Source organism: Pseudorasbora parva, chromosome 13 (genome assembly GCF_024679245.1).
Source record: "Pseudorasbora parva isolate DD20220531a chromosome 13, ASM2467924v1, whole genome shotgun sequence".
NCBI lineage: Eukaryota > Metazoa > Chordata > Actinopteri > Cypriniformes > Gobionidae > Pseudorasbora > Pseudorasbora parva.
The window spans coordinates 21,530,381-21,556,190 of NC_090184.1; the positions used below are offsets into that span (position 1 = coordinate 21,530,381).

The 25,810-nt window shown below is 36.8% G+C and overlaps 3 protein-coding genes across 3 annotated transcripts in view; all 3 read right to left on the minus strand.

Moving 5' to 3' along the window:
* LOC137038685 (zinc finger protein 155-like) overlaps positions 1 to 25,810 on the minus strand; it is a 110,727-nt gene that overhangs the window by 6,078 nt on the left and 78,839 nt on the right. The gene's annotated exons all lie outside the window — the stretch shown is intronic.
* On the minus strand, positions 1,282 to 10,477 carry LOC137038682 (gastrula zinc finger protein XlCGF57.1-like). The gene is made up of 3 exons (XM_067413480.1): positions 10,429 to 10,477; positions 9,942 to 10,084; positions 1,282 to 6,313 (listed from the first exon to the last, which is right to left on the minus strand). Exons 2-3 carry the CDS (start codon positions 10,063 to 10,065, stop codon positions 5,205 to 5,207), a joined length of 1,233 nt encoding a protein of 410 aa, XP_067269581.1. The 5' UTR covers positions 10,066 to 10,084; positions 10,429 to 10,477; the 3' UTR covers positions 1,282 to 5,204.
* LOC137038680 (zinc finger protein 665-like) lies at positions 13,731 to 24,791 on the minus strand. The gene is made up of 3 exons (XM_067413477.1): positions 24,685 to 24,791; positions 23,212 to 23,354; positions 13,731 to 17,698 (listed from the first exon to the last, which is right to left on the minus strand). Exons 2-3 carry the CDS (start codon positions 23,294 to 23,296, stop codon positions 16,029 to 16,031), a joined length of 1,755 nt encoding a protein of 584 aa, XP_067269578.1. The 5' UTR covers positions 23,297 to 23,354; positions 24,685 to 24,791; the 3' UTR covers positions 13,731 to 16,028.

The window sequence follows — 25,810 nt, forward strand, 5'->3', positions numbered from 1 at the left end:
TTTTACAGCCCTTTTACAAATTTACAACACAATTGTCAATATTAGTTTATATACATTAGCTTAAAACTATAAGATTAGTTTTAGGACTATAAGAGTAACAGAAAAGTCATTACACTGAAGAAAAAAAAAATGTAATATAATTTTTATATGTAAGGCTGGAGAAACTAAGGTAATTAACATTTGAACTCACTCTTGTGAAATTAGCATCCCCATCTGAGATTGCATCCCAGTCGATTACACCATTAAGACCAGTACGGTCTTAATGCACAATCACATTCCCTTCAGAATTAGAATCAAAAAGAGCTTTATTTCCAAATTATTATTGGTGCTGAAGCTTCCAGTGCACATATTCAATACAAATACAACAAAAACATAGTAATAACAACATTATGAACAACAGATTATGAACATATTTACAGTATTTTGAATAGTATGAATAAATATAAATATTTAGACAATATTACACTAAATAGTGGGAGTTTTGCACTTACAGGCATATGCTTTGGCGGGTATTTAACTGTTTAAGAGGGTAGAAAAAACTGCTCCTGTGCCTAGATGTTCTAGTGGCCAGTTATCTGAGTCGTCGCCTTGACGGTAACAGTTCAAACAGGTGGTGTGTGTCCATGGTGACTGGAGTCTGTGATGATTTTACCTGCTCTCTTCCTCACTCTGGAAGAGTACAGGTCCTGGAGGGTTGGCAGGGGGGCACCAATAATAATCCTCTCCACAGTCCAGACTGTACGCTGTAGTCTCCTGATGTCTGATTTGGTAGCTGAACCAGCAGACAGTGATGGAAGTGCAGACTCAATGATGGCCGAGTAGAACTGAATCAACAGCTCCTGTGGCAGGTTGAACTTCCTCAGCTGGCGAAAGAAGCAGTCTCTGCTGGGCCTTTTTCACAATGGAGTCAATGTTATTGTCCCACTTGAAGTCCTGAGAAATGGAAGTGCCCAGGAACCTGAATGACTCCACTGCTTCCACAGTGCTGTTCATGATGGTAAGTCCTCTTTACCCCCTCTTACCCCATATCTCCTCTTCACATGTTGAGATGACCTGAAATTGACAGAAAATATGATTTAGCATTATGGTGCCTTCTAGACTGAGAAAAGACAGAACATGTATTTTTGTCTCATGAGGATTAAGGACAACAACTCCCAGAATGCTTAGTTCTTGCCCTACCAGGCCACTCCCAAATCGAACAATCCCTTCTCTGTCCTTGTGTTTAACCCACCAATAGCGCACGCCAGGTGGTGAGCCAGTCTGTGACTGGTTCCTGCAAAAGTGTAACAGAAGAATGATAAATTAAAGTACAGGTTTCCAAAATGAGCTGAAGGGTGAAATCAAATTGCCCGCGAATCAGGCTGGGTCTACCCAGTCGACCCATAATGCTGAGGATCCCCCCATTGTGTATTCTTCTAATGTCAAGTATTTTTTTTCGTTCTAAGCATTTGATGTTTTGAATTGATTATGAAATTGGCATGATACATTAACCTGACAATAATACATTCACTGTATAATGTTTGTTGTTGTTGTTGTTGTTTTTAAATCAGGTCTCCGTTTGAAAATTTCCAGTTGGCCAAATTTTATTTCAGTCACTACAATAATCAGTCACTAGAACATTTTCAATTGTGGACCTGATTTTTTTGTTTGTTTTTTTGTCACATTTAATTTTATTATTAATTTGCTCTGAAATTATTGACTTTAGTAGATTACGTTGTATGCATTGTTACCAGAGATCTGCATCAGATTAGTAACAGACTAAAGTCCAGTTTGGAGCATATAGGGCACACCAACTGAGATTTTACAGCGGAGCCTTTCTTCTGTTCAATGTAAAGATACTCTAGCTCAGTGTACATGGGAAACCAAAACTACTATTAGAGAAATGGTCGGCTTATATATCTGAAGTAGTGGTCATGACCTCTGACCAAACAGCAACCCCCAGTTTTTCTTGAAGCCAATACAGAAGTGACTTCAACTGCAGTTCATCGCTTGGACGCTAGAAACAGGCTCCAGAAGGGTGAAGATCTCATTGAGCCTTTTACAGAACTTTACAGCAGCAGCAGCAGCAGCAGAAAAAAACAAAAACAAAACATTTACAGCCTGGTACAAATTGTGGTTTTGGTCTATATATCTATATACATATTACATACATACCAGCACTTGATTTGTCGTGGTTAACCATTTCAGTATAATGCTTCACACTTTTATTTAATTTAGTTTAACTCTCCTTTATGAAATTTCTCTTGGATCTGTTTTGTCTTCATTGCTGCTTGAGTCTGCAAATTAGTACCCGAGGAAAAAATAAGATTAACACACAGTATTTCCATCATAATGTTGGAAAATACCAGCTTTTGTATTGATAGATAGACAGATATATAGGAGCAAATGCAATGCAAATGTTCAAGTTTGTGTCTCATTATTTTATTCAAAAATATCAACAATTACCAATTAGCCTACCTACCAAGAAATTAAGAATTATGGTGTTATTGTAAACAGTGGTCAAATATCGAAATAGTCTATATATAGCTCCAATGTAGTTTGAGATTTATTTTCAAGGGCAAACAAACTTTTTAAAGCATCCCCCTCTCTGTTTTTCCCCCACAAATCATTCAGTTAAAACAACTCAAACATACATTTTAGTCTGGGACTAGGCTTAAGCCTTAAACTGTGAATCTGGGGGATTTTCGTTGAAAACAAAAGGAAAAGAGTGACACTGTTTTCTAAGTGTCTTTATTCAAAATCAACACATTGATGATTTGTCTAATCCAAAGGCGACAACCCCTCACAGCTTTACTATTAGTAGAAGACACTGACAGGTAGAATTAAAGGGTTAGTTCACCCAAAAATGAAATTTATGTCATTAATGACTCACCCTAATGTCATTCCTCACCCGTAAGACATCCGTTCATCTTCAGAACATAGCTTAAGATATTTTATATTCAGTCCGAGAGTGTATGCGCACTATACTGTCCATGTCTATAAAGGTAATAAAAACAGCATCAAAGTATAGTCCATATGTGACATCATTTAGTTAGTTAGAATCTTTTGAAGCATCAAAAATACATTTTGGTCCAAAAATAACAAAAATTACGACTTTATTCAGCATTGTCTTCTCTTCCGGGTTTGTTTTCAATCCTCACATAATGATTAGAACATTATGAATTAGCATATCGGTTCATGATTCATGATTTAAGTGCTTTGAGTGCCTAGAAAAGCGCTATATAAATGTAATGTATTATTATTATTATTATTCGGATCGCGTGTGAAACTGCCGAAATCACGTGACATTGGTGCTTCGAATCTTTATTTGAGGATTGAAAACAAACCCGAAAGAGAAGTCAATGCTGAATAAAGTCGAAGTTTTTAGTTGTCGTAGTTGTTTTTGGACCAAAATGTATTTGTGATGCTTCAAGAGATTCTAATTAACCCACTGATGTCACATATGGACTACTTTGATGATGTTTTTATTCCCTGGACAGTATAGTGTGCATACACTTGCATATGCTCTCAGACTAAATATAAAATATTGGAGGTCTTACGGGTGTGGAACGACATTAGGGAGTCATTAATGACATACATTTCCTTTTTGGGTGAACTAACCCTTTAATTGACATGCAATCACTCTCTCACTATTGCATTTATTAGATACAATCTTATTTAGCTACTTTAGGTATCTGTATCTGATTCAGAACAAGCAGAAAGTGAGAAATATCATGACCCAAAGACAAAAGAACTGATAAAAAAGCTGTTATGTAGAAGCAATAACCTTGTGAGCAGCACTGTCATGCCATAACTCTCCTGTTCACAACAAAACCCGTGCTTAGTCTCAGCTCAAGGTTCAGGCTTTCAAGGTTTACATGATATCCCTATTTTAGTTAATTTCTATGTAAAGCACTTTGAATTTCCATTGGGTATGAAATGTGCTGTACAAATAAACTTGCATTACCTTGCCTTATTTGTTCATTAATGATGCCATCAGCGACTAGTCAAAAAAAAGCTGCGCTATGTAACTTTCCATCCACTAGAGGGCGCCTATTCAAAACAAATGCATAGTTTGATGATGCCAGGTTTAAGTGCCGAATCGTGGGACATGTGGTCTTCACCTCACAGCCAGTGGAAAAGAATCAGGATAGGACTCAGGCAGAAATCATGTTCATGAATGTGATTATTAACGTTACTGTAGTATGAAGCAGAGCAGGACAGAATGTTGTGGAGCTGAAGCGATTGTTACACAAACACACGGCTCACGAGCAGCAAGACTTTTATTATGAAGGGACACAGTCGCCGGCTCCATTTCCGCTTTTCCAGTCATGAGTATGAGATAACGCAGCTCTGTTTATCATATACATTTAAGTGTGTTTAAAATGTCTCGGTGGCTGCCGTGACACTTGATCACACTGCTAAGAGTGAAGCGTTTCTGCCCAATAAAACCAGAAACCGAGGGGAACGCAGTTGACGCAATTGCAAAGTTTTAAATCTCAAAAGTGCACCGCCTTTAAAGTTATTATCTCTCAACTGAGTCAATTAAACAAATCGTATGTCAAGGCAAGGCAAGATTATTTGTATAGCACATTTCATTACCAACATAAATTCAAAGTGCTTTACATAGAAATGAATTAAAATAATGGTGACACATGCATGAGAAAAAATAATAAATGTGTACGAATTAAAAATTAAAAACAAGGATAATTAAAACAGTTGTAAAAATACTTAAAATAAAATAAAATGGTCAGATACACAATAGTTTTTCAAATTAATCACAAGCCGCTTCATTGTGATGTCAAGACGAAACATTAGCATATTGTCCACTTATTGCGCAGGCATACACCAGGGAAAACTTGAACCCCCTCAAACACTGCAGCGAGCGGATACTGGATAGCATCATGAAGAGAAGATGTTGTGCCCTACAATGCAATGTGTTTGCTTTTCATATTGTGCATCTGGCTAACTCGATTTAGACCACTGTATGTGGTTAAGCTTTTCTATTTGGAAAGGCCAAAGTCAGGTGGAAATTACCAAAAATAGTCCCAGAGTAAATTAGTGTAAATAAGTTATTAACTTATAAATAAGTACATAATATGCATATCATCAAAAAGAAGACATTCTAAGCTTTCAAATGGTACCAAAAAAAAGGTCAGAGCTCCTCCACAGATATTTAAAATATCAAGTATATACTTAATGATGTCAAAATTTTAAGGTGTTCTTTACGTATGAAAATCTTCCCAGGTGTAGGGTCTCTCTCCAGTGTGAATCCTCATGTGAGTCTTAAGGTTTCCTTTAGATGTGAAACTCATTTGACACTCAGGACATGGGAAATGCTGCTCCTCAAGGTGAGTTTTTTTGTGGATTTTCAGGAGACGGTATTTTGTAAAAATCTTTTCACATTGAGTACATTTCCAATCGTTCTCTCTCGTGTGAACTCTCATGTGAGTATTAAAGTGTCCTTTTTGTATGAATCTCTTTCCACACAGAGGGCAGGTGAAAGACTTCTCTCCAGTGTGAATCTTCATGTGGTATTGAAGGGATACTTTATGTTTTAACCACTTACCACATTGATGGCACTTAAAACACTTCTCCCCATGGTGACTTATCAAGTGTCTCTTTAGGTCTTTTTTAAATTGGAACCTATTTTCACAAAGATCACATTTAAAGGGCTTCTCTTCTGAGTGAATTACCATGTGAACGTTAAGGCTTTTCAAACACATGAAGCTCTTTCTACACTGATGGCATTTAAAACTCGGGTTCTCTCCCGAGTGAATTTTCATGTGGAAATGAAGGGCGCCTTTACGTTTGAAATTCTTTCCACACTGTTCACATGTGAAAGGTCTTTCTCCAGCGTGAATCCTCATGTGAACTATTAAGGTTCTGCATTGTGCGAAACTCCTTCCACATTGATCACATGTGAAAGGCTTCTCTCCAGTGTGAATTCTCTTGTGATGCCTTAAGGATGCGCTTTGTGCAAAACTCTTTCCACACTGATTACATGCAAAGGGTCTTTTTCCAGTGTGAATGTTCATGTGTTCCCTTAAGGTAACGTTTTGTGTGAAACTCTTTCCACATTGATCACACATGAAAGGTTTCTCTCCAGTGTGAATCCTCATGTGGATTCTAAGGACTTGTGCTGTAGTAAACGAGTTTCCACACTGTTGGCATAAATATTTTTTAGAACCTGCCGCCTTACGTCTTTTTCGTGTGAAAGAATTTTTAGGCTGCGTGCAAAGTTTTTCTTCAGTTATGAAATCATGTTTCTCATACTGTTGTTTCTCCTCCATTTCATTCAGTTCTTGACTCTCCTCTTTAAGCGGCAGCAGGTCTGAATAGTGAAAAAAGACAAATGCAAGGTCACGCCAATTTCATAAAGCAACAGACATCTAAAAGGTTAAGCAGAAGAGTATTTTTTATTTATATAGCACCTTTCCAGCCCTCAAGGTCACTTTAAAAAGGTTTAAGGAACAGAGACAAAGAAACATCAATAGCAAAGCACAACACACACACCAAGGGCTGAAGAGTAGAATACATAATATACAGAAGTCGCTTAAAGTCACGTTAGAGATTTAAAAAAACACAAAAGGGATTCAAACATGACTGAGTAATACAAACAAATAACATACTTTAGTATGTAATATTTAGAGGGAAATATGTGTGTGTGGGGGGGAGGGGGGGAGGGGTTAAAGAAAGAAGGGATGATGCTTGACTAATGTCTTAAGGGAGAGCATTCCACAACCTGGAAGCCACAACACTAAAAGAACTGGCACCCATTGTTACCATACTAAACATAGGGGTGCATAAGGCTGAAGTGAGTCAGATAAATATGTTGGACCAAGGTTATGAGCTTTATAAGTTAGAATTAGCACCTTGACGTTTATACGCAAGGAAACCAAAAACCAGTGAAGGTGATAAAGGATTTGCGTAATGTGCTCATTCTTTCTAAGTGAGAGTGATCAAACGGGCTGTAGAGTTTGGAACAGTTTGTAATTGTTTGATATTTTTAATTGAAAGGCCATCAAGAAGTGAGTTATAGCAATCTAGTTGAGATGTGAAAAAAGCATGTACAAGTATTTTTAGCATCCTGCTGACTAAGAGAGGATTGAATACAAGATATTATACAGGTGGGAAAAAGCTGTCTTTACCACTTTACCAATGTGATTATTAAATGAAAGAGTGGAATTAAGAAGAACACCAAGATTTCAAACTGTTGCAGAGGCCATTATTAAAGGGTCATGAAACCCCCCTGCTGCAGCTGTGTTTTTTCACACCTTCGATTTGAAAAGGCTTGTTAAAAGGGGAGTGATCGACTGTGAAAAGGTGGGATGGTATTGTGTGGAAAGAGGTAATGGTTTGCATAAATAGGGGAGTGTCAGTAGGTGCATTAAGATTAGATATAGCAGCAGTTACAGCGGTTCTGAGACATGTTCTTGGTTCACGTTGGCATAGTTTACCACAGTGAGATTAAATGAGGGATGAATACAGCGAATGAGAGAGCTATGAGTGGCGTGCAGCAGAGATCACAAATCATTCAGCTCTTCAAACCAGCATAATTCAGTGAGAAATGAAAATAAATGTTATTCTGCATGACGAAATATTTTGCAAACGTGATAAAACTATATTTGTCCAAATATGCACGCTGTTTGGCAAGATGAACAACGCGCCGACGTGATAAGAGAACGTTAACCACCCAACATGCGATGTGATAGAGATGTGTAATTCTAGATCGGGGTAAAAGCGAAGGGGTTTGAGGCTTCATAGTCTCGACCGCGCATCTGAAGCGCAGAGCGACGCGCGCTGGGTTGCCGTGACGATCCGCGCTGTCTATCACTCGGCAGCTAAATCTATATTTGTCCAAATATGCAGCACTTGCACGCTGTGGCTCCATTTGCACTTGACCAATACAGAATAGCACTTACTGATCACCACAGCAACGACCAAAAGCGCACACTCCTGGATCATATCTACGTCTCTCATCCGGATTTGTGCCTTCAGGCGGGTATGTTACATAGTTATCATAACTATCAGAATCCAGTGTTCTGTATATTGCGTACGTGAGTTTTTGTTGTAGATGGCTATTGCTGCGCGTTTAGCTAGTATACAAAACCAACCCATTGGGCCACTGAATCTGCATTAACGACAACAGCTGGGGCAACAGCCTTAGTCCTAATGGGTTGTTATCATAGCTATCAAAATCCAGTGTTCGGCACTTTGCGTACTTGAGTTTTTGTTGTAGATGTCTGTCTTTAAAAAAAAAAAAAAAAAAAAAATTGTTGTGTATTGTGCTAATTAATTGAGATTTCTTACAGCTCTTACAGGTTTTTGGCCTTGTCTGTTCCGTTGCTTCTATTACTCTCCCCTTTTTTGTAAGTCGCTTTGGATAAAAGCGTCTGCTAAATGATTAAATGTAAATGTAAATGCTCCGACTAAGCTTTTCAAACCGGAAGACAGAAATCGCTCTAAAAAAAATGCAAAAATAACTATTTTCACATATGAATACCATTAATGAGTACCCTTAGTGTTTTCAATGATGTTTTCAGTGATGATACATATCTGTTTACATCTCAAAAAAAGTGTTTTGGGGTTTCATGACCCTTTAAGTCACCATTATAATATGTTGACCAGATATTTTAGAAACAAAAAATTTAGAGACAATCAGAATTATCTCAGTTTTACCAGAGTAAAATTAAGGTGCAAATGTACAAGATACGGCATATCTGAATGGGATACAAGCAGTGGAAGTGATCTCTCACGCGTATATCTCTAAGCCATATCGTGTATTTTGACTTCACTTACAGGCTGTGATGGCGCGGGGAAGGCTGATGTACATAGTGTTGTATTTGAGGAATGTGAATTTTGTGAATGATATAAAAACTGTTCGGTTTCTCACGCAAACTGATCGTTTTGTGTCTTAAGACATCAATGTGTTGTCACGAGCTGCTGTGTTGAATATGGATTCGTATGTCTATGTGTTTTTTACTCTCGTAGAAAAACGCCCCATTGACATCCATTATACGAGCAACGGTTTAAGTTAAAAATCTTAATTTGTGTTCTACTGACTTTGCGAGCCCTGGCCCATATGTGTCTGAGTCGAGCGTGCTAAAGGTATGTTCTGTTAGACATGTACACATAAGCAAAACGATCTATAACAATGCAATACTATTACATATAAAAACACGTTTTACTCACGTAAGTGTGCTGCACCATTCCTGTCGGATCCAAATCCAGCATTGACCGGAGATTTGTTTACAAACAATCCCGCAGTGAAATATGTCTTCCCCACGTGAGCTGGAACTTCATTAAAAATAAAGTTTAACCACACATTCCTAATATTAGGATCCGAAGGAAGCTTATGCAGCGACTGTGTTCTTCCACAACCAGGAATAGCGCAATATCTTGCTATCTTCCTCGGCATGTTTATTGTTGTTGACCAGCGCTAGCTGATCACCTCCATGAGTCGGTGGACGGGGCTACTGGATTAGACGCGCTGTATAGGCGGTGTTTCGTAGTGCTATGACGTAAGAATGATGAACAAGATCGTTTTCTGGGCCTGGTGTCTATAAAAGCTTTTCTTTGACTAACAAGGAAGTTTTCAGCTCTGAGAGGATATTCTTATGTTACCATTACATTTTATATATCAAATGCTCAAGGGAAAGTTAAGTGTTGTAAAGTAAATGCAGACTAGACCTGTAGCAGCAACAGACAAGAATAAGAAAAGTAAAAAAATAAAATAAAAATAAAAACTGGGAAAAGTATACACACGTTAGCCAGGCCAGACAGCGACACAACAAGCACAACATGGTGAGAAGGTGGAAGAGATTTATCTGTGCAATAATAATTCAGATTATTGTCATTCATTCATATGGTTCAGTTTCTTTCATGTTCATTTTTTTATTTAAATATCAACATTTAATGAGGAAAAAATATGAATTCTGAGTTCACATTTGAAAACCAACCTTTTTGTTCAGCAGCATCTTCATATTTCACTCTGAGTGGTTCTGAAACTCGCATGTCTTCAGTCTCCTCTTTAATAAATGCCATCTTGTTAACAGTATGTCCTGTAGATCTCAGTTGTTTCATCAAAACTGTCTTTTTGTTTCTGTATGATTGGAAATATTTCAGGTTTAATATGAGGAAAACAATTAATAGAAATAAATATAAATCCAAACATAATTTGTAACTCTTGTGAAGGCACAATTAAATAACAATCATAAAAGTTTCAGACAAAAATATATATAAAAAGGTGCAATATAATTTATTAAGTTAATCTCTGAAGTCACGATTTAGAATGTATTGATAATTATCCATGAAAACTGTAAAGCGTCACACAACACCTCACATAATACTCAATTCATTTCACATTACGTTTAAAACCATGCGTAGATTAAACGATTTATATCGATTTAAACAACTCAAATACTTTAACATTCTTAAATCTCAAACCTTTGTTGAATGTTGAGGAGCCAGAGGAGTCGACTTCTTCTTCCCGTGTTTTATGGCGTTAATGTGCTTTTCTGTCACCTACTGGTCTGGAGGAGTGCTTGGTTTAACTACCGGTATAACATAAGGGTTAAGGGGAATAGAAAATGAATATTTACATTCTATATTCCTGTCTTTTTTAGATACTTAAACAATTCCTCATATACATTGATTGCATTAACCTATTTCCTAATGGCACACAGACCTATAATAAATCCTATCAGTTCTGATTCTTAAGAGAGCTTAAATCTTTCTCTTTCATATAACATCTAAGAATATGCTCTACTATTTGTTGTCCACATTTGTCATAATTATCTGTTTCATGTTACCCTATTTTACGCAAACTGTCATTTAATAATGTATGCCATATTTTCAGTCTTGATACAATGTAAAACATTTTTTAAAAAATAAGTTACTGGTTGCCTTACATTTTTTAGTTCATTGAAATATTTTTTTTTAGTTAGTACAATGAACATTTTTGAGAATCGACAACCTTTATTCAATATTATAAAAAAAAAATTTTTTTAAAGCATATTGGGTAATTGTGTAGGTTTTATTTGAGAAGACACAGTGAAACATGCCAAATTTAGATTTATCCAAAAAATTCCTTCATTGTATCAACTCAAATGTTTATTTTCAAAAAACACAATATTTTAAGGCAACCAGGTTAACCAGGCTTCATTTTTTAACAATGTTTTTTTATTTTTTATTTTTTTACAGTGTATAACATCCTTTCTTCTTTTGCCTATTCTATTCTCTCAATGTTTTGCCATTTCTTTCTTACTTCTGTATCATTAATCTATTCATTTTTAGCTTTACTAATTGATACCTTAAATTCAATTTGCATTTGTTTCAGGGTATTCTTTGCCAGCTGTCCACTTCCTCGTTCCCTTCCACATCATAAGCCGTTACCCAAAGGAAATTGACCAAAATCCCTAACTGCCTCGTTCTGTACAAACATTGTAATATTTCGTATTACATGAGTTTTCGACTTATGCTTAAGATTTTCCACTCTGTAAACGTGTAAGGGCAGCCACTGAATCTGATGTATTAGGTTGTAGGCTGAGCTCTTCAATCCACTGTATAGACATATAACTAATAATTCAGTAGTAAATACTGAAATATAGTAAATACTGAAATATGATATATTTGATTTGCTGCTGCTGTTCTTCCTGATTCTGGATTTTTAGATCCATCTGTATCTGAATAATAGGCTGCAAAAATTTAGAGACCACTTAACATTGATTTCTCAATGTTAAGTGGTCTCTTCATTTTTTCCCAGAGCTGTATATTTAATTTATATATTGTTGTACCACTGTAACTGTTGGTATGTTCATTTTCTTGTAACGTATCTCTACAAACGTCTGTCTTATATATACTTTATACTGTTATACTTTACTCCAGTCCAGTATATCTCATCCTCAACTGAAGTCTAGATAATTCTAATCTAGGGGCAATTCTCCTTATGATGTCATAACACCAGACCAAAATAAAAGTCCCGTTAACATATGTCTAAGAAATTCGAATTCAAAAATATAAAGGTAATTCTTGGATTTAAAAAGAAAATGTTGCCAGCTGATGTGTTGAAAATATAAAAACAATTAATAAAAAAGTGGACACCACATCTGAAAGGCAATTTTGTCTAAAGGCAAAGTTTTGGCAAAGGCAAACCATATATCCTGATGAGGGCACTTACTGTTACAGAAACACATTAATTGTTTTGATGCTGTGATACAAAAGTGGTCTGAACTTTAAGCTATAAAGCATGCTTTTTTAAATCAAAATCTAGAATGTGACAATAAGTGAACGTGACAATAAAAAAGTTCTTAAAGTAGGCTATTTATTTTAAGCCATTGTTTCAAAGCATGACCAAGTTATGATCGAACTGCAAAGTCATGTTTATTACAAGTGTATAGCATGTTTTTCCTGACTGGCCAGGGGTCTCATTTATAAAGCGTGCGTACGCACAAAACAGGGCTGTAAACGTACAGCACCACCAGTTTCCACGTAAAGGTTGTGATCTATAAAAAACAAACTTGACGGGAGAATGTGCGCACCTTTTAGCAAACTTTGACCTGTGCGTACGCACATTCTGGAGACAAAGGGAATTGGTGACACAGATGGTGAAGTCGTGAACTGAAGTTATAGAAAATAAATGTGAGAAGAACGATTATAAGAATTAATGACATTTCATTTTCACTCCATTTCATACGTTATATCCACATTAACATAAAGATTACAACCAACAGTGTTATTTGTGCTGATTGTTTTAGGTTAAATGCATCTAGTAAAATCCAAACGTAATTCAAAATGTATTTAAAAAATGTAAAAAATAATAATCAGCGCTGCGTTACAGTCACATCGTCCACAACGGGAGCGCAGGAGGAGATGGGGAGAAGTGATACAGAATAGCATGAAATTATTAGAGAACTGCAAAACAGTGTAAAAACGAAATATCTACCTTAATGTAGGACATATATCATAAAATGTCAAAGTCTGCAAATACAGTGAAGCAAAATCGCTACTCATCATCGGTCCTAACTATTACATTACACAACCTTCATGAAGAAGCATGTGTTCACTATAACATTGTGGTCTTAAATTTTAGCCCACAAATCAATTCTGTGATTTTGTCAAGGTGTTAACGATCAGTCTATTCGTTAGAAACATATAAATCCTCCGGTAACCTGTAATGCGTCATGGAGGATTACGCCAGTAGCAGAATAAAGAGAGAATGAGTTTTCATTCCGGGACATTATCACACTGTCAAAAAATTTTGTTGGTTTTTGTTGGCTTAACTTAAAAAAGTAAGTAACCTGGTTGCCCTACAAATTTTTGAGTTTATTGAAATTAAAAATTTGAGTTGATACAATGAAGGACATTTGTTTAATAAATAGAAACTCAAAATATTATTGTATCTGAACCACATAAAAAATGTGATAAATCAAGAAAATAGCACAATTTGGCATGTTTCACTGCTCCATCAGAAATAAAACACACACAGTTACCCAATATGCTTACAAAATCTTTTAATAATATTTTAATAAAGGTTGTCGAATCTCAAAAATTGTTCATTGTATTAATTCAAAATTTTAATTTCAATGTACTCAAAATTTTAAGGCAACCAGGTTACTTTTTTTCTAAATAATTTTTTTTTTACAGTGCAGCAAAAATGCATGAATTTGATTTGATTTGAAGTGTTTAAAATTAACAAAATATTTTTCAGTTAAAATAACACTTTATTTAAAAAAAAATAGGCTACCTGATAAGTATTTTATACAATTTTGTTTTTATTGACATTTTGATATATTTATTCTACAACATAAAAAGGATATTGAATGATATTCAGCAATGTAATGTGTAAAGCACAAATGGCATTTATAGTCCATATCTAATATTTTTCAATGTCTTTAACCTTTGACAGTGTTAAACATGGTGTCACGTGGATGGGAATATGCATGCAAATGATATGCAGATGAGGTCATAGCATAGTATGCATAGTAAAACTAGACGTTGTAAGCTCAATATATGGTGATTTCGGGGAGGAGACAGGGTGGAGATGCACGTACACACAATCTGCAGCTGGCTGTGATTTATAAAGGGATTTTTGCGCAGGTTCTGGCGTACGCATGGTTTTATAAATCAGATGTTTTTTGTGCGTACGCAAAATCTAGCTTTAGTACGTACGTACACTTTTAGGATGAAATCTACGCAAAGTTTTATAAATGAGACCCCAGATAAGTTCATATACATAGAGTTTGGGTTATTTTGTTAGTCTATTGTTAGAAAAGTAACACAGAAAAGTCAGCACAATGAAAATAACTATGAACAGTGACTCACACACACAAAATAGTACATTCTTCTGTTTACATAGACGACGTAAACATGCAAAAGCAAAAATGTAAGAATGGGATGCCCATTCTTTAATCACCTTTTTTGGAATTTAAAATATTGTTTTATCAAAATGTTAGGCTCACACGCTCCTGAACAAAATCTTAAGACCAGGGGATGCATTGCAAGTTTTACACATTTCACACTAGTGGATCATAACCGGGTTGTAAGCGCTGCTTCAAAATGCCAAAAGAAGAAACAGGAGCAAGAGACAAAAAATAGAATTTATTGAAAACTGCATTTAAACTCAAACAGGCCGTTCATCGGCTGATCAAAAGTTTAAGACCATAGCCCAAAAATAAATGCACAACAGTACTAAAAGTGTCAAAAAAGGACTCAGTAGTGAGTAGCCACACCGTTCTTGTTTATCACTTCAAAAACTTGTTTTGGCATGCTTGATGTGACTGTTTCCAGGAGGCTGGTGGGAACGTTGCTCCATGTGGTGAAGATGGCTTCAAGAAGGGCATCTACGGTCTGGAACTGACATCCATTTTTGTAAACTTCCCTTGCCATCCATCCCCAAATATTCTCAATGGGATTTAAATCAGGGGAACACGCAGGATGGTCCAAAAGAGCAATGTTATTCTCCTGGAAGAAGTCCTTCGTCAGGCGGGCTTTGTGAATTGCAGCGTTGTCCTGTTGAAAGACCCAGGCATTACCGCACAGACGGGGGCCCTCGGTCAAGAGGGATGCCCGCTGCAATAGATCCACATAGCCAGTCGCCGTTTGACGCCCCTGCACAACCTGAAGCTCCATTTTCCCATTGAAGAAAAAAGCACCCCAGATCATGATGTAGCCTCCTCCAATGTGCCGCGTAGAAAACATCTCAGGTGGGATCTCCTTGTCATGCCAGTAATGTTGGAAGTCATCAGGACCGTCCAGGGTAAATTTTTTCTCGTCAGAGAATAAAACTTTCTTTCACTTTTCAATGTCCCAAGTTTGGTGCTCCCTTGCATTTTCTAAACGGGAAGTTTGTGTCGTGGGAGGAGACGTGGCCTTTGAAGACGTTTTTTGTTCTTGAAGCCCTTCTCTAGCAGATGACGTCTTATGGTTATTGGGCTGCAGTCAGCATCAGTAATGGTCTTAATTTGGGTTGAGGATCGACCTGTGTCTTCACGGACAACCCGTCGGATCCTGCGGCTGTGCAGGTGAAATCTTTTTGGGTCTACCACTTGACTTTTTTGTCCCATAACTCTCAGGATTTTTTAAGAAATGTAAAATTACTGTCTTACTGCGTCCAACCTCAGCAGCGATGGCGCGTTATGAAAGGCCTTGCTTTTCAGCTCAACAATCCTGCCAAGTTCAAAGAGAGAAAGCCTTTTTGCCTTTGTCATCAGGACATCTTACAGTATGACTGCTTGAAGGACAATGACATGAAAGCCATATTTTTGTGCAGATTTGACCTTTTTATGGCTATGGTCTTAATCTTTTGATCAGCTGATGAACGGCCTGTTTGAGTTTAAATGCAGTTTTCAATAAATTGCCTACTCTCTATTTTTTGTCTCTTGCTCCTGTTTCTTCTTTTGGCATTTTGAAGCAGCACTTACAACCCGGTTATGATCCACTAGTGAAAAATGTGTAAAACTTGCAATGCATCCCTGGTCTTAAGATTTTGATCAGGAGTGTAGTGAGTTGGGACAACAGATAAAAGGCAGCAACTTTTTTTAACACAATTAAAGCACTGTCACGTGAATGCCACAAAAGTCACTTGTTACTAGGTTTGATGCTTCCATTTCAAGTAGCTTGCTCTGGTAAATACGTTTCACATGGACATGTAATCTCTGGTGCGATCTTAAATTACAGAGCCATTTAAAACTCATTCCACACCAAGAACACAAATAGGATTTCTCATCTGCATGACTTTTCCGGTGTATCTCCAAGTGAGATAGCAAAATAAATTTTTTATTACACTGGTTACAATTAAATGGCCTTGGTCCACAGTGAATGCGCAGATGATTTTTGAAATTGTTCTCTTTTGTAAACTTCTTGCCACACTCTGAACACTGCGATTTCTCTTCAGAATGAGCTTGCATATGAATTTTCAGCTGTGTTAAACAAACAAAACTCTTCTCACACTGAACACACATGTAAGGCCTGACTCCACTGTGAACTCTCATATGATACTTAAGGTTTCCTCTATGTGTGTATCTCTTTCCACACTGAGAGCAGATGAAAGGCTTCTCTCCTGTGTGAATTCGCATGTGAACTTTAAGGTTTGCGTTGCATGTACAAGTTCTTCCGCAGTGATGGCACATGAAAGGCTTCTCTCCTCTGTGAATCTTTACGTGCCTTGTAAGATCTTTCTTGTCTGTAAAACTCTTTCCACACTGTTGACATTTTAAATTGTTCCCTCTGTTGTGAGTTTTAATGTGATAATTAAGGTGTCCTTTATAAATGAAACTCTTTCCACACTGAGAACAGGTGAAAGGCTTCTCCCCAGTGTGAGATCTCATGTGTCTCTTAAGGTTTCCTTTAAGTGTGTAACTCTTTCCACACTGAGGACAGGGGAAAGGCTTCTCTTTGGGGTGAGTATTTTCGTGCATTTTCAGGTGTTTCTTGTCTGTAAAACTCTTTCCACATTGTTTACATTTCAAATCGTTCTCTCTTGTGTGAGCTCTCATGTGATTTTTAAGGTGCCCTTTATGTATGAGATTCTTTCCGCACAGAGGGCAGGTAAAAGGCTTCTCTCCAGTGTGAAGTTTCATGTGGTAATGAAGGGATCCTTCATGCTTTAACCACTTTCCACATTGGTGGCACTCAAAACGCTTCTCTGTAGTGTGACATTTCATGTGTCTCTTTACATCCTTTTTTATTTTGAATCCCTTTCCACATTGGTCACATTTGAAGGGCTTCTCTTCCGAGTGAATTATCCTGTGCATGTTAAGACGTTCCAAAGACATGAAACTCTTTCCGCACTGATGGCATATAAAACGGTTCTCTTCTGAGTGAATTCTCATGTGTAGATTAAGAGTGTCTTTACGCATGAAACCCTTTCCACACTGAACACATTCGAAAGGTCTTTCTCCCGTGTGAATCCTCATGTGATCCTTTAAGCTATTGTTTCGCATGTAACTCTTTCCACACTGACCACATGTGAACGGCTTCTCTCCAGTGTGAACTCTCATGTGGATTTTAAGGTTTCCTGCTGTAGCGAACGAGTTTCCACACTGTTGACAGGTGAGAGATCTTTTAGATCCTTCCGCCTCACCTCTTTGTTGTGACTTTTCAGTCTGTGAGCAAAGTTTATCTTCAGTTATGAAATCATGTTTCTCAAATTGATGTTTCTCCATTTCATTCAGTTCTTCAGACTCACTCGGACTCTCCTCTTTAAGCAGCATCACGTCTGAATGGTAAAAAAAAAGAAAATTAAAAGTTAACCCCAGTTTAATGGCACAAAGCAAAATACATCAAACAGCTGTATTCAATGTGCTAAAGGTAAATTCTAACATTATCATATCAGTGAAAAATTTGCAAGTCTAGATAACTGTAGCAGTTATTTTATGATCATTTAGATCAGTGGTTCCCATCCCTAATCTTTGAGTACCTTCAACAACACACATTGGCCCTCATTTATCAAAAGTGCGTACACCAAATTTCCAGCGTACACCTTGCGTACACCCAAACCCACGGTGACTTTGAGATTTATCAATATGGACGTTGGCGTACGGCACGCTCAAATCCTACGCCAGCTCAGGAGGTGGTGTACGCACGTTTGAGTTAGTGCGAAAATGCGCAGAAAAACAATTCCTAACACCACAAAACGCACTGACAAGATATGCTATATGACCCACTGTTAAAAACCACAACAATATTTAGTGTTTATTTTTGTGCAACATGAACGTCAATGTTTAATTTGTGTGACTTTACCAAAGCGTTTGATCTGTAGGCATATGTATTCCTCCAGTCGCGAGCCTGTGCGCTTTATCTGACGTTTCAGGCCCGTCTGGCTCAGCAGCTGCGCACGGACTGGGACTAAAATAATTCAGACTGACAAAATAATAAAAATGGCCTTCTTCTTTTAAATAATAATAAAATCAATAAAAACGGCATTCTTCTTCTAAATAACAAGCATCATTAAGAATAATAATCATAATAATAATAAGAAGAATCTTACAAATTGTCATGTAATTATTAATGTGAATGAATCTTACTCCACAATACATCATCACTATTGTACACCCCAATACATGTGCCGTGATACGAAATTAAATGCTAATTGTTTCAAAACGTGCTGTAAAATAATGCATTGTGATGGTAATTTATCATCCAAACAGCTATTTAAACTGCTGGAGTGCGCGTCTCAACCCCCACACTAACAGTAGCTACTCGTAATTTGGGTCCATATTTTGTTTTTGTGAGCGCCTTTAATCCCACTCTTTAAACTCCCAAATAAAACAATTTCGGGTTTTTTTTCCACTTCCCTGGTGATGGTCTCGATGGGCGCGTCTCAATCATCTCAATAGTTCAGTAGTCAGAGCACTGATCAGGGAGTCAGCCCGTTGACTTATGTCCTAATCAGTGCCCTGACTAAGTGGACTAAAGAGATGATTGAGCACGCCGATCTCCACGTCGGAGAAGTTTCGTTTCTTTGCCGTCTTCTGTTTGTCCATGGCGTAAAATGAGGGCGTGCGGGAGGCAGAGACTTGAATATATAGGGGCGTGTTATTCTAATGACGATCGTTTTCAGCCGTGGGATTTATCAAGGGCAAGTATTGCGTACACCTGAATTGCAGAGGTGCGCACAGTTTCATAAATCAGGCGGTGAGAGGAGTGTAAGCATAATCTTACGCCAACATATACACCCGTTTCTACGCAAGATTGATAAATGAGGGCCATTATGTTTGATTTCATTTTCAGCTTTTTAGTCAAATAATTGATTGGCCGGCCGATTAATTGGTGCGGATTTTTGGCCTTTTTTAATTAAACGGCATCGGCCGATCGTGCTGCAAATTAGGCCGATTAATAGACAAACACATCTGCGAGCAGCTAAGTGTTGTTATGGAACGTGATGCTAATTTTTGCGGCAAGCATATTTGCCATTCCATTGGCAATGATGACCATTAGGGGTGTGACGAGACACTTATAGATCACAAGACAATACAAGACGCGATACTGGGTTCACAATAAAGAGAACAGATTTTTGCACAGTATTTTTAAGAAATCCTCAATTACAAAATTCATGACTGGAAAATTTGTCTGCAGGTGCCTTTTGAAATGTTAACTAATCATCTTGTCGTGTCATTTCAGTTCTACATTCTGAATATGAATTATCAAATGCATTGAAATACAACAATAAACAAGCACTGTAAAAGGTTTTGCCTCAGACTCAACTGACTGGCTTCTCCCCAGTATGAGTCTATTCAGACATATATGAATTATGAGTTTCCAGAATTTCTGACTGAGGCTGTGTGTGACCTCCTAACTGAAATCCTTTCCACAAATTGAACATAGAAATCAAAACAGTGTAATAAAAATAAATAACAGTTTTTTCTATTAAGTGCATACAATAAGTGCAACCATAATCAAATTACTCTCTTACTATTCAAAGTGCAAAGAGAGACAAGAGCTGGGATACACTGCCCGATTTTAGTAATCTATATTTAACTTTGGTACAACATGTAGAGTGTACAATGATGACACCTATTGACTCGTAGGCTATGATGCATGTTTCTATAGAAGAATAAAACTTCATCAGCATGCGCTAGAGGTCAACAAAAAAGACCTTGATGAATCTCACTTTGCCAGTTGTAGTTTTTATATGTGCGGGGAAAAAAAGGACTCTACGAAAGAGGTAGGGAAAAGGTAAGCAGTTGTAAGTTTGAAGTAAGCATTTTTACGTTTTAGCTCCATGTTGCATTGATTTGATTTGATGTCGCATTTTTATTGGCTAGTAAGTAGACGTAGGTCCTAGCAGCAAACACACTGTGCGGTGATCATGCTGAATTTCTGACACTGTAGGAAAATTATCATAGGCTATCTTTGGTCTCTAGATTGTGACAACGGCTGTCTTAGAACCTCTCTTATTGTACGACATAGGTCCACCGATTAGGAGCCACGATCACAGAAATCGTCATGATTGTTTTACGATGGCAATCTTTTGTCTGGGACAGCCGAAAATCATACAGTGTATCCCAGGCTTCAGAGGTGGATACAACTACACAGCCCAGCCCGAGACAGCTTTAATATTCGGAGACAAATAATCGTATGTTGCCTCATTTGTGTGCATCAGGGAGCTCACGTTTACTTTCACTTTCGATTCGCAATCGCACGTGTATAGGGAGCGCCAGTGTTGAGCTCAAATTCTACAAGATATGCTCTGTTGCGCAACGAATCCTCCGACATGGTCTTTCTTGTCAGTCATCTCACCTTACTCTCGTCACGTGATCGTGATCTGCAGCTCGTGCTGGATGTGCAGAGCAGGTGTTTACAAGAGTTTACAATTGGAGTGATCGTTATTCAACTGAATTAAATGGTTTTTATTTCTATAAAAAAACTAAATGGCAATGTTAACATAAAAGTAGTGCATATTCCATGCTAATATGTCACGAGATCTCGTCACACCCCTACTGACCATGCTCATCATAAGTGCAACAAGTCATTTGCATGTACAAAAATCCAATTCAGTGACAGTGCAGTGCAGAAACAGTGCTCATCATGGTCACTTTTTATAATTAATACTTATAATATAATTATAATACTTAATATAATTAGATTTAGCAGTTAATGCAAAACTGCCTTGTGTGAAGTTTACATGTTTGCATACAACATGTTATTTGGGTGTTGAATATCTAAAAATAAATAGCAGCATTAGCAGAGATCTTTTCTTTAAGAAACTTTTATAATTAAATTAATTTAAAGACAGACACAATTTGTTCAGCAAACCACTGTTTAATAATGAAAAAGCAATTATTAAATTGAATTTGATTAAAAATAAATTATGTTTTATGCCTTCATAATTTTCTTTTTATTCCATTGCATTTATTATCTTTCTTATTTTACTTAAAAATGAGCCTTTCAGAAAAGTTGATTTTTGTTTATTTGATTCAATTATTTTAAAGAAAATCTGAATTGGCAAAATTCGAAATCAGCTCACATTTACAAAAAATAAATAAAATCAGAAAATGTCATTCTGATTCAGCCCTGGAGAACGACAGATGACGTGAAATTCTGAGATTTTCTTCACTAATCAACGATTTGTAAACCATGCATGAACAATGAGAAATCTAGACGAAATCTAATTTTCCATGCATTAATCTAAACTAAACAAAAAAGTATAAAAGGGCCGTTTGATCTTTTCACTTACAAATAGGAAATGAAATAATCAGATGATGCTCTGTTTGACTTTTCTGACATCCTTTACCATTCCCTGATGATGACCTCTGGCCTACATTCTGTAAGATCTGAATTTCTGTGGTTTGAATTTTAGAATATTGAATTTGATGTTCTGAATTTCTTCTTCATCTGAAATCTTGAATCTGTATTTTCAAAAACTGAATATTTCCAGTCTATTAATTCAGAACAAAATATCTGCTGTTTGATAGTCTATACAATTTCAACATAAAAGCATTTAAGATGTATTCAATTTTAAATCTTCTATATTCAACATTTAAAAATTCAAATTCAGAACTATGTAAAATGCAACATAATATTCAATTTTGTTAGATTACACTTGTCAATAATTCAGATTTATACAATTCAAATTCAGATCATTTTGTCATATTTCTAGCTCCATGCTGGTCAATAGTTTTGTAAACGAGTATGTTAAAGTTCATACTGTTTACCCCCAGAACACTTGGAATGTAAGACACGTGTCTCCTAGGATCATTCAGTGATACTTTTATGTCTTTTTAAAAAAGCTTGATGCTGGTTTCACTGCCATTATGGACGAATGTGAGCGTTACATTCTCCTCTTGTGATCCATTAAAAAAAGGGCATACAACATTACAACAACACCAGGGTGAGTAATTTATTATTTAATTTTAATTTTAGGGTGAATTATCCCTTTAATTTTAATATTAAATCTATTATTTACTTATGATTATTTTGGCATGTATCTATGTAACTCATGTATCTTTATTTTATTTTTAAATTGATAAATGAAATAATTACAGTTTAATAGTTCTAAATATTAATATACTGAAACTGGTATTAACAGACCACCCTTAACTTTGGTATCATAATAACACGAAATGCTCTACATCGTGTAAATTGAAAATCTTTAAAAAAAAACATTTAAAGGGTTAGTTCACCGAAAAATTAAATTTATGTCATTAATGACTCACTCTAATGTTGTTCCACACCCGTAAGACCTCCGTTCATCTTCGGAACACAGTTTAAGATATTTTATATTTAGTCCGTAAGGAAGTAAAAACATCATCAAAGTAGTCCATATGTGACATCAGTTAGTTAGAATCTCTTGAAGCATCGAAAATACATTTTTGGTCCAAAAATAACAAAAACTACGACTTTATTCAGCATAGTCTTCTCTTCCGCGTTTGTTTTCAAACCTCAGATTCAAACGGTCATGAATCAGCGTATTGATTCATGATTCGGATCGCGTGTCAAACCTTTAATGACATAGATTTCATTTTTGGGTGAATTAATCCTTTAACGCCATATTCTAGTGTCTGATGGTGACTGACTTGGTGATTAAGACATTGTAACAGATTTGGTGAGGATGACATGACAATTATAATGTGTAGCTAATAACCTTTAATTGTGGCGCTCATACGAATGGATTCTTCATATTTGTCAGTCAATCTTCATTTGGTTCAGTTTCTTTCATGTAAATTTTTTATTTGTTTAAATGTTAACATTAAATGAAATGTAATTCTGAGTTCACATTTGAAAACCAACCTGTTTGTTCCGCAGCATCTTCATATTTCACTCTGAGTGGTTCTGAAACTCCCATGTCTTCAGTCTCCTCTTTAATAAATGCCATCTTGATAACTGTATGGCATGTGGATCTCAGTTGTTTCACCAAAAGTTTCTTATTGTTTCTGTATGTTTGGAAATGTTTCAGGTTTAATATGAGGAAAACAATTAATAGAAATAAATATAAATCCAAAAGCTAATTTGTTACTCTCGCATAAAAGCACTTTAGTCTCAAATAACAAATCATAAAAGAGACATTTAAGAAAAAAAACTATCAGTTCATGTAACACTATATAGTTCAGTTTTTAGACACAAAAATGTAAATGGCCCAGGTCTCTCAAGTCTTTGCTAGCTTTTTTACCTATTTTTCATTACTGACCAGCACAAACAGAAATCATGCCGCTTGTTGACTGTTAATGCCTTTTACCCGTCATATGCCTGTTCAGTGTTCACATCTGTCACATCTTGATGGATGGGTTACATGAGTTATCCTGTTTGCAAACAGAGGACCAAAAGTAGGAGCTGGTGGTGCCTATGGTATAGAATGGCCATTTGGTTGACCGCTCACTTTTACAAATACACCTAAAGGTGGCTGCTGCACAATGCTCTTTTCTTCCTTGTCTTGTCCACTGACATATTCAGTTTTTTTTTTTTTTTAGCATTTATGAAAAATATCATCCGAAACATAGAAACTATACATAATAAGATAATCTATAAACTAAAGTAAGTCAAACATTTTCCATAATAAATACAAAAGAACGTGATAGATTCTAGTAAAGGTCGCCATGAGTAGTTTATTTTATGTTGGTGCAGGAGGGGGATGTTTTCTCAGCGTCGCGAAAGGAACGGCTCGCAACAAATCTTATCACACTGTTGGAGCGCAAAGTAAATGCATGCAACAAATACAAATCAGTCATACAAACCTGTCTTCAGTCATACAGCGCAGATAATTGGTCCGTTCCGTTCGTACGGGAACTTGGTGTTTAACGGTATAAAAGCTCCGAACGCGCGATGTATAATAATGAAATATCCTGATTCATGTTTCCATTAACCATGGTGTATATGGTGGTGGTGGGTGGGTGGGGGGGTACTACTTGTGTTGGTTATTAATTGTAATTAATCGTACATTTAATTGTACAGTTGTCCACTGTGGGGACAAGTTATCCCATAGCGTAGGAAACGTGTGTCTCACGGTGAATGCGAGAGACTTGAGAGCCTGCCCTTCGTAAAAAGGGTGAGATATTGTATGTGTAATTTCTGGAGTTACTCATTTGAAATGTAATGATAGAAAACGAAAATTGTCCATTAATTGAAAACTGAACTGTAAAGAGTCACACAAAACCTCACATATAACGTACTTCCTTCATTTCACATTACTTTTAAAACTATGCGTAGATTAAACGGTTTATATATATTTAAACACCTCGAATACTTTAAAAGTTCGAAAACACAAACCTCTGTAGAATGTTGAGCCCATAGACCGTAAAAAAAAATGTTGAGCCAGAGAGGCGTCGTCTTCTTCTGGAGTTTTATTGCGGTTTGGCCAACCATCTTAAAATGTGCATTTCCGCCAGCTACTGGTCTGGAGGAGTGAAACTTAGGACTTTGGGTCTGAACAGTTCCCTGGCTGCACAGCTGGATTCTGGACTTGACACAGACAGGTGGTCAGTTTGCAGAAACATCTCTGACTCTTAACATCGGAGCTCCACGTTCTCAGTCCATACTCCTTGTACAAACATAATTTTGTGACATACAGCTCCATGTCATTGTCAAATTTGCAAATGACACAACGGTGGTAGGTCCGATCATCAACAAAAATGAGTCAGTCAGCCTACAGAGAAGAGGTGCACACTTTGACATACTGGTGCCATGACAACAACCTCTCTCTAAACATCAGTAAGAGGTGGACTTCAAGAAACAGAACAGTGATCACCCTTCCATCATCATTGATGCGATGTCAGGGCAGCAGGTTGAAACAATTTTACAGCAGTACTGTGGAGAGCATCCTTAATGGTAGTATCATCGCCTGGTATGTAAACTGTAACGCTTTCAAACGCAAATAAGCCCAGCAGAGAGTGGTTCATGCAGCTCAGCACATCGCTGGAGGTGAGCTTCCCTCCCTGCAGGATATCTAACACCCAGCGATGTGTGATGAAAGCACAGAAGATCATTAGAGACTTGAGCTACCCGAGCCATGCTCTGCTTTCACTGCTACCCTCTGGCAGACTGTACCGCAGTAGGACCAATACCAGTAGACTATGACATGAGCAATACTGTAGCAATACATCATAGCACACTTCACTTACCCTTGCACTGCACTTTATTAAAATGTTTATTGTTATTTATATTGTTAATACTGCCATGCATAGAGATGTGCACAATTTCACTCCCAGTGCACTTGTGTATATGATATGTGACAATAAAGAGAATTGAATTGAATTTTAAAACAATTCCTCATATACTTTTGATTGCATTAACCCGTTTTTGGTCCAAATTTGTCACAATTATCAGTTTCATGTTTCCCTATTTTACACATTGTATCTCATCCTCAACTGAAATCTATATAGGGGCAATTCTACTC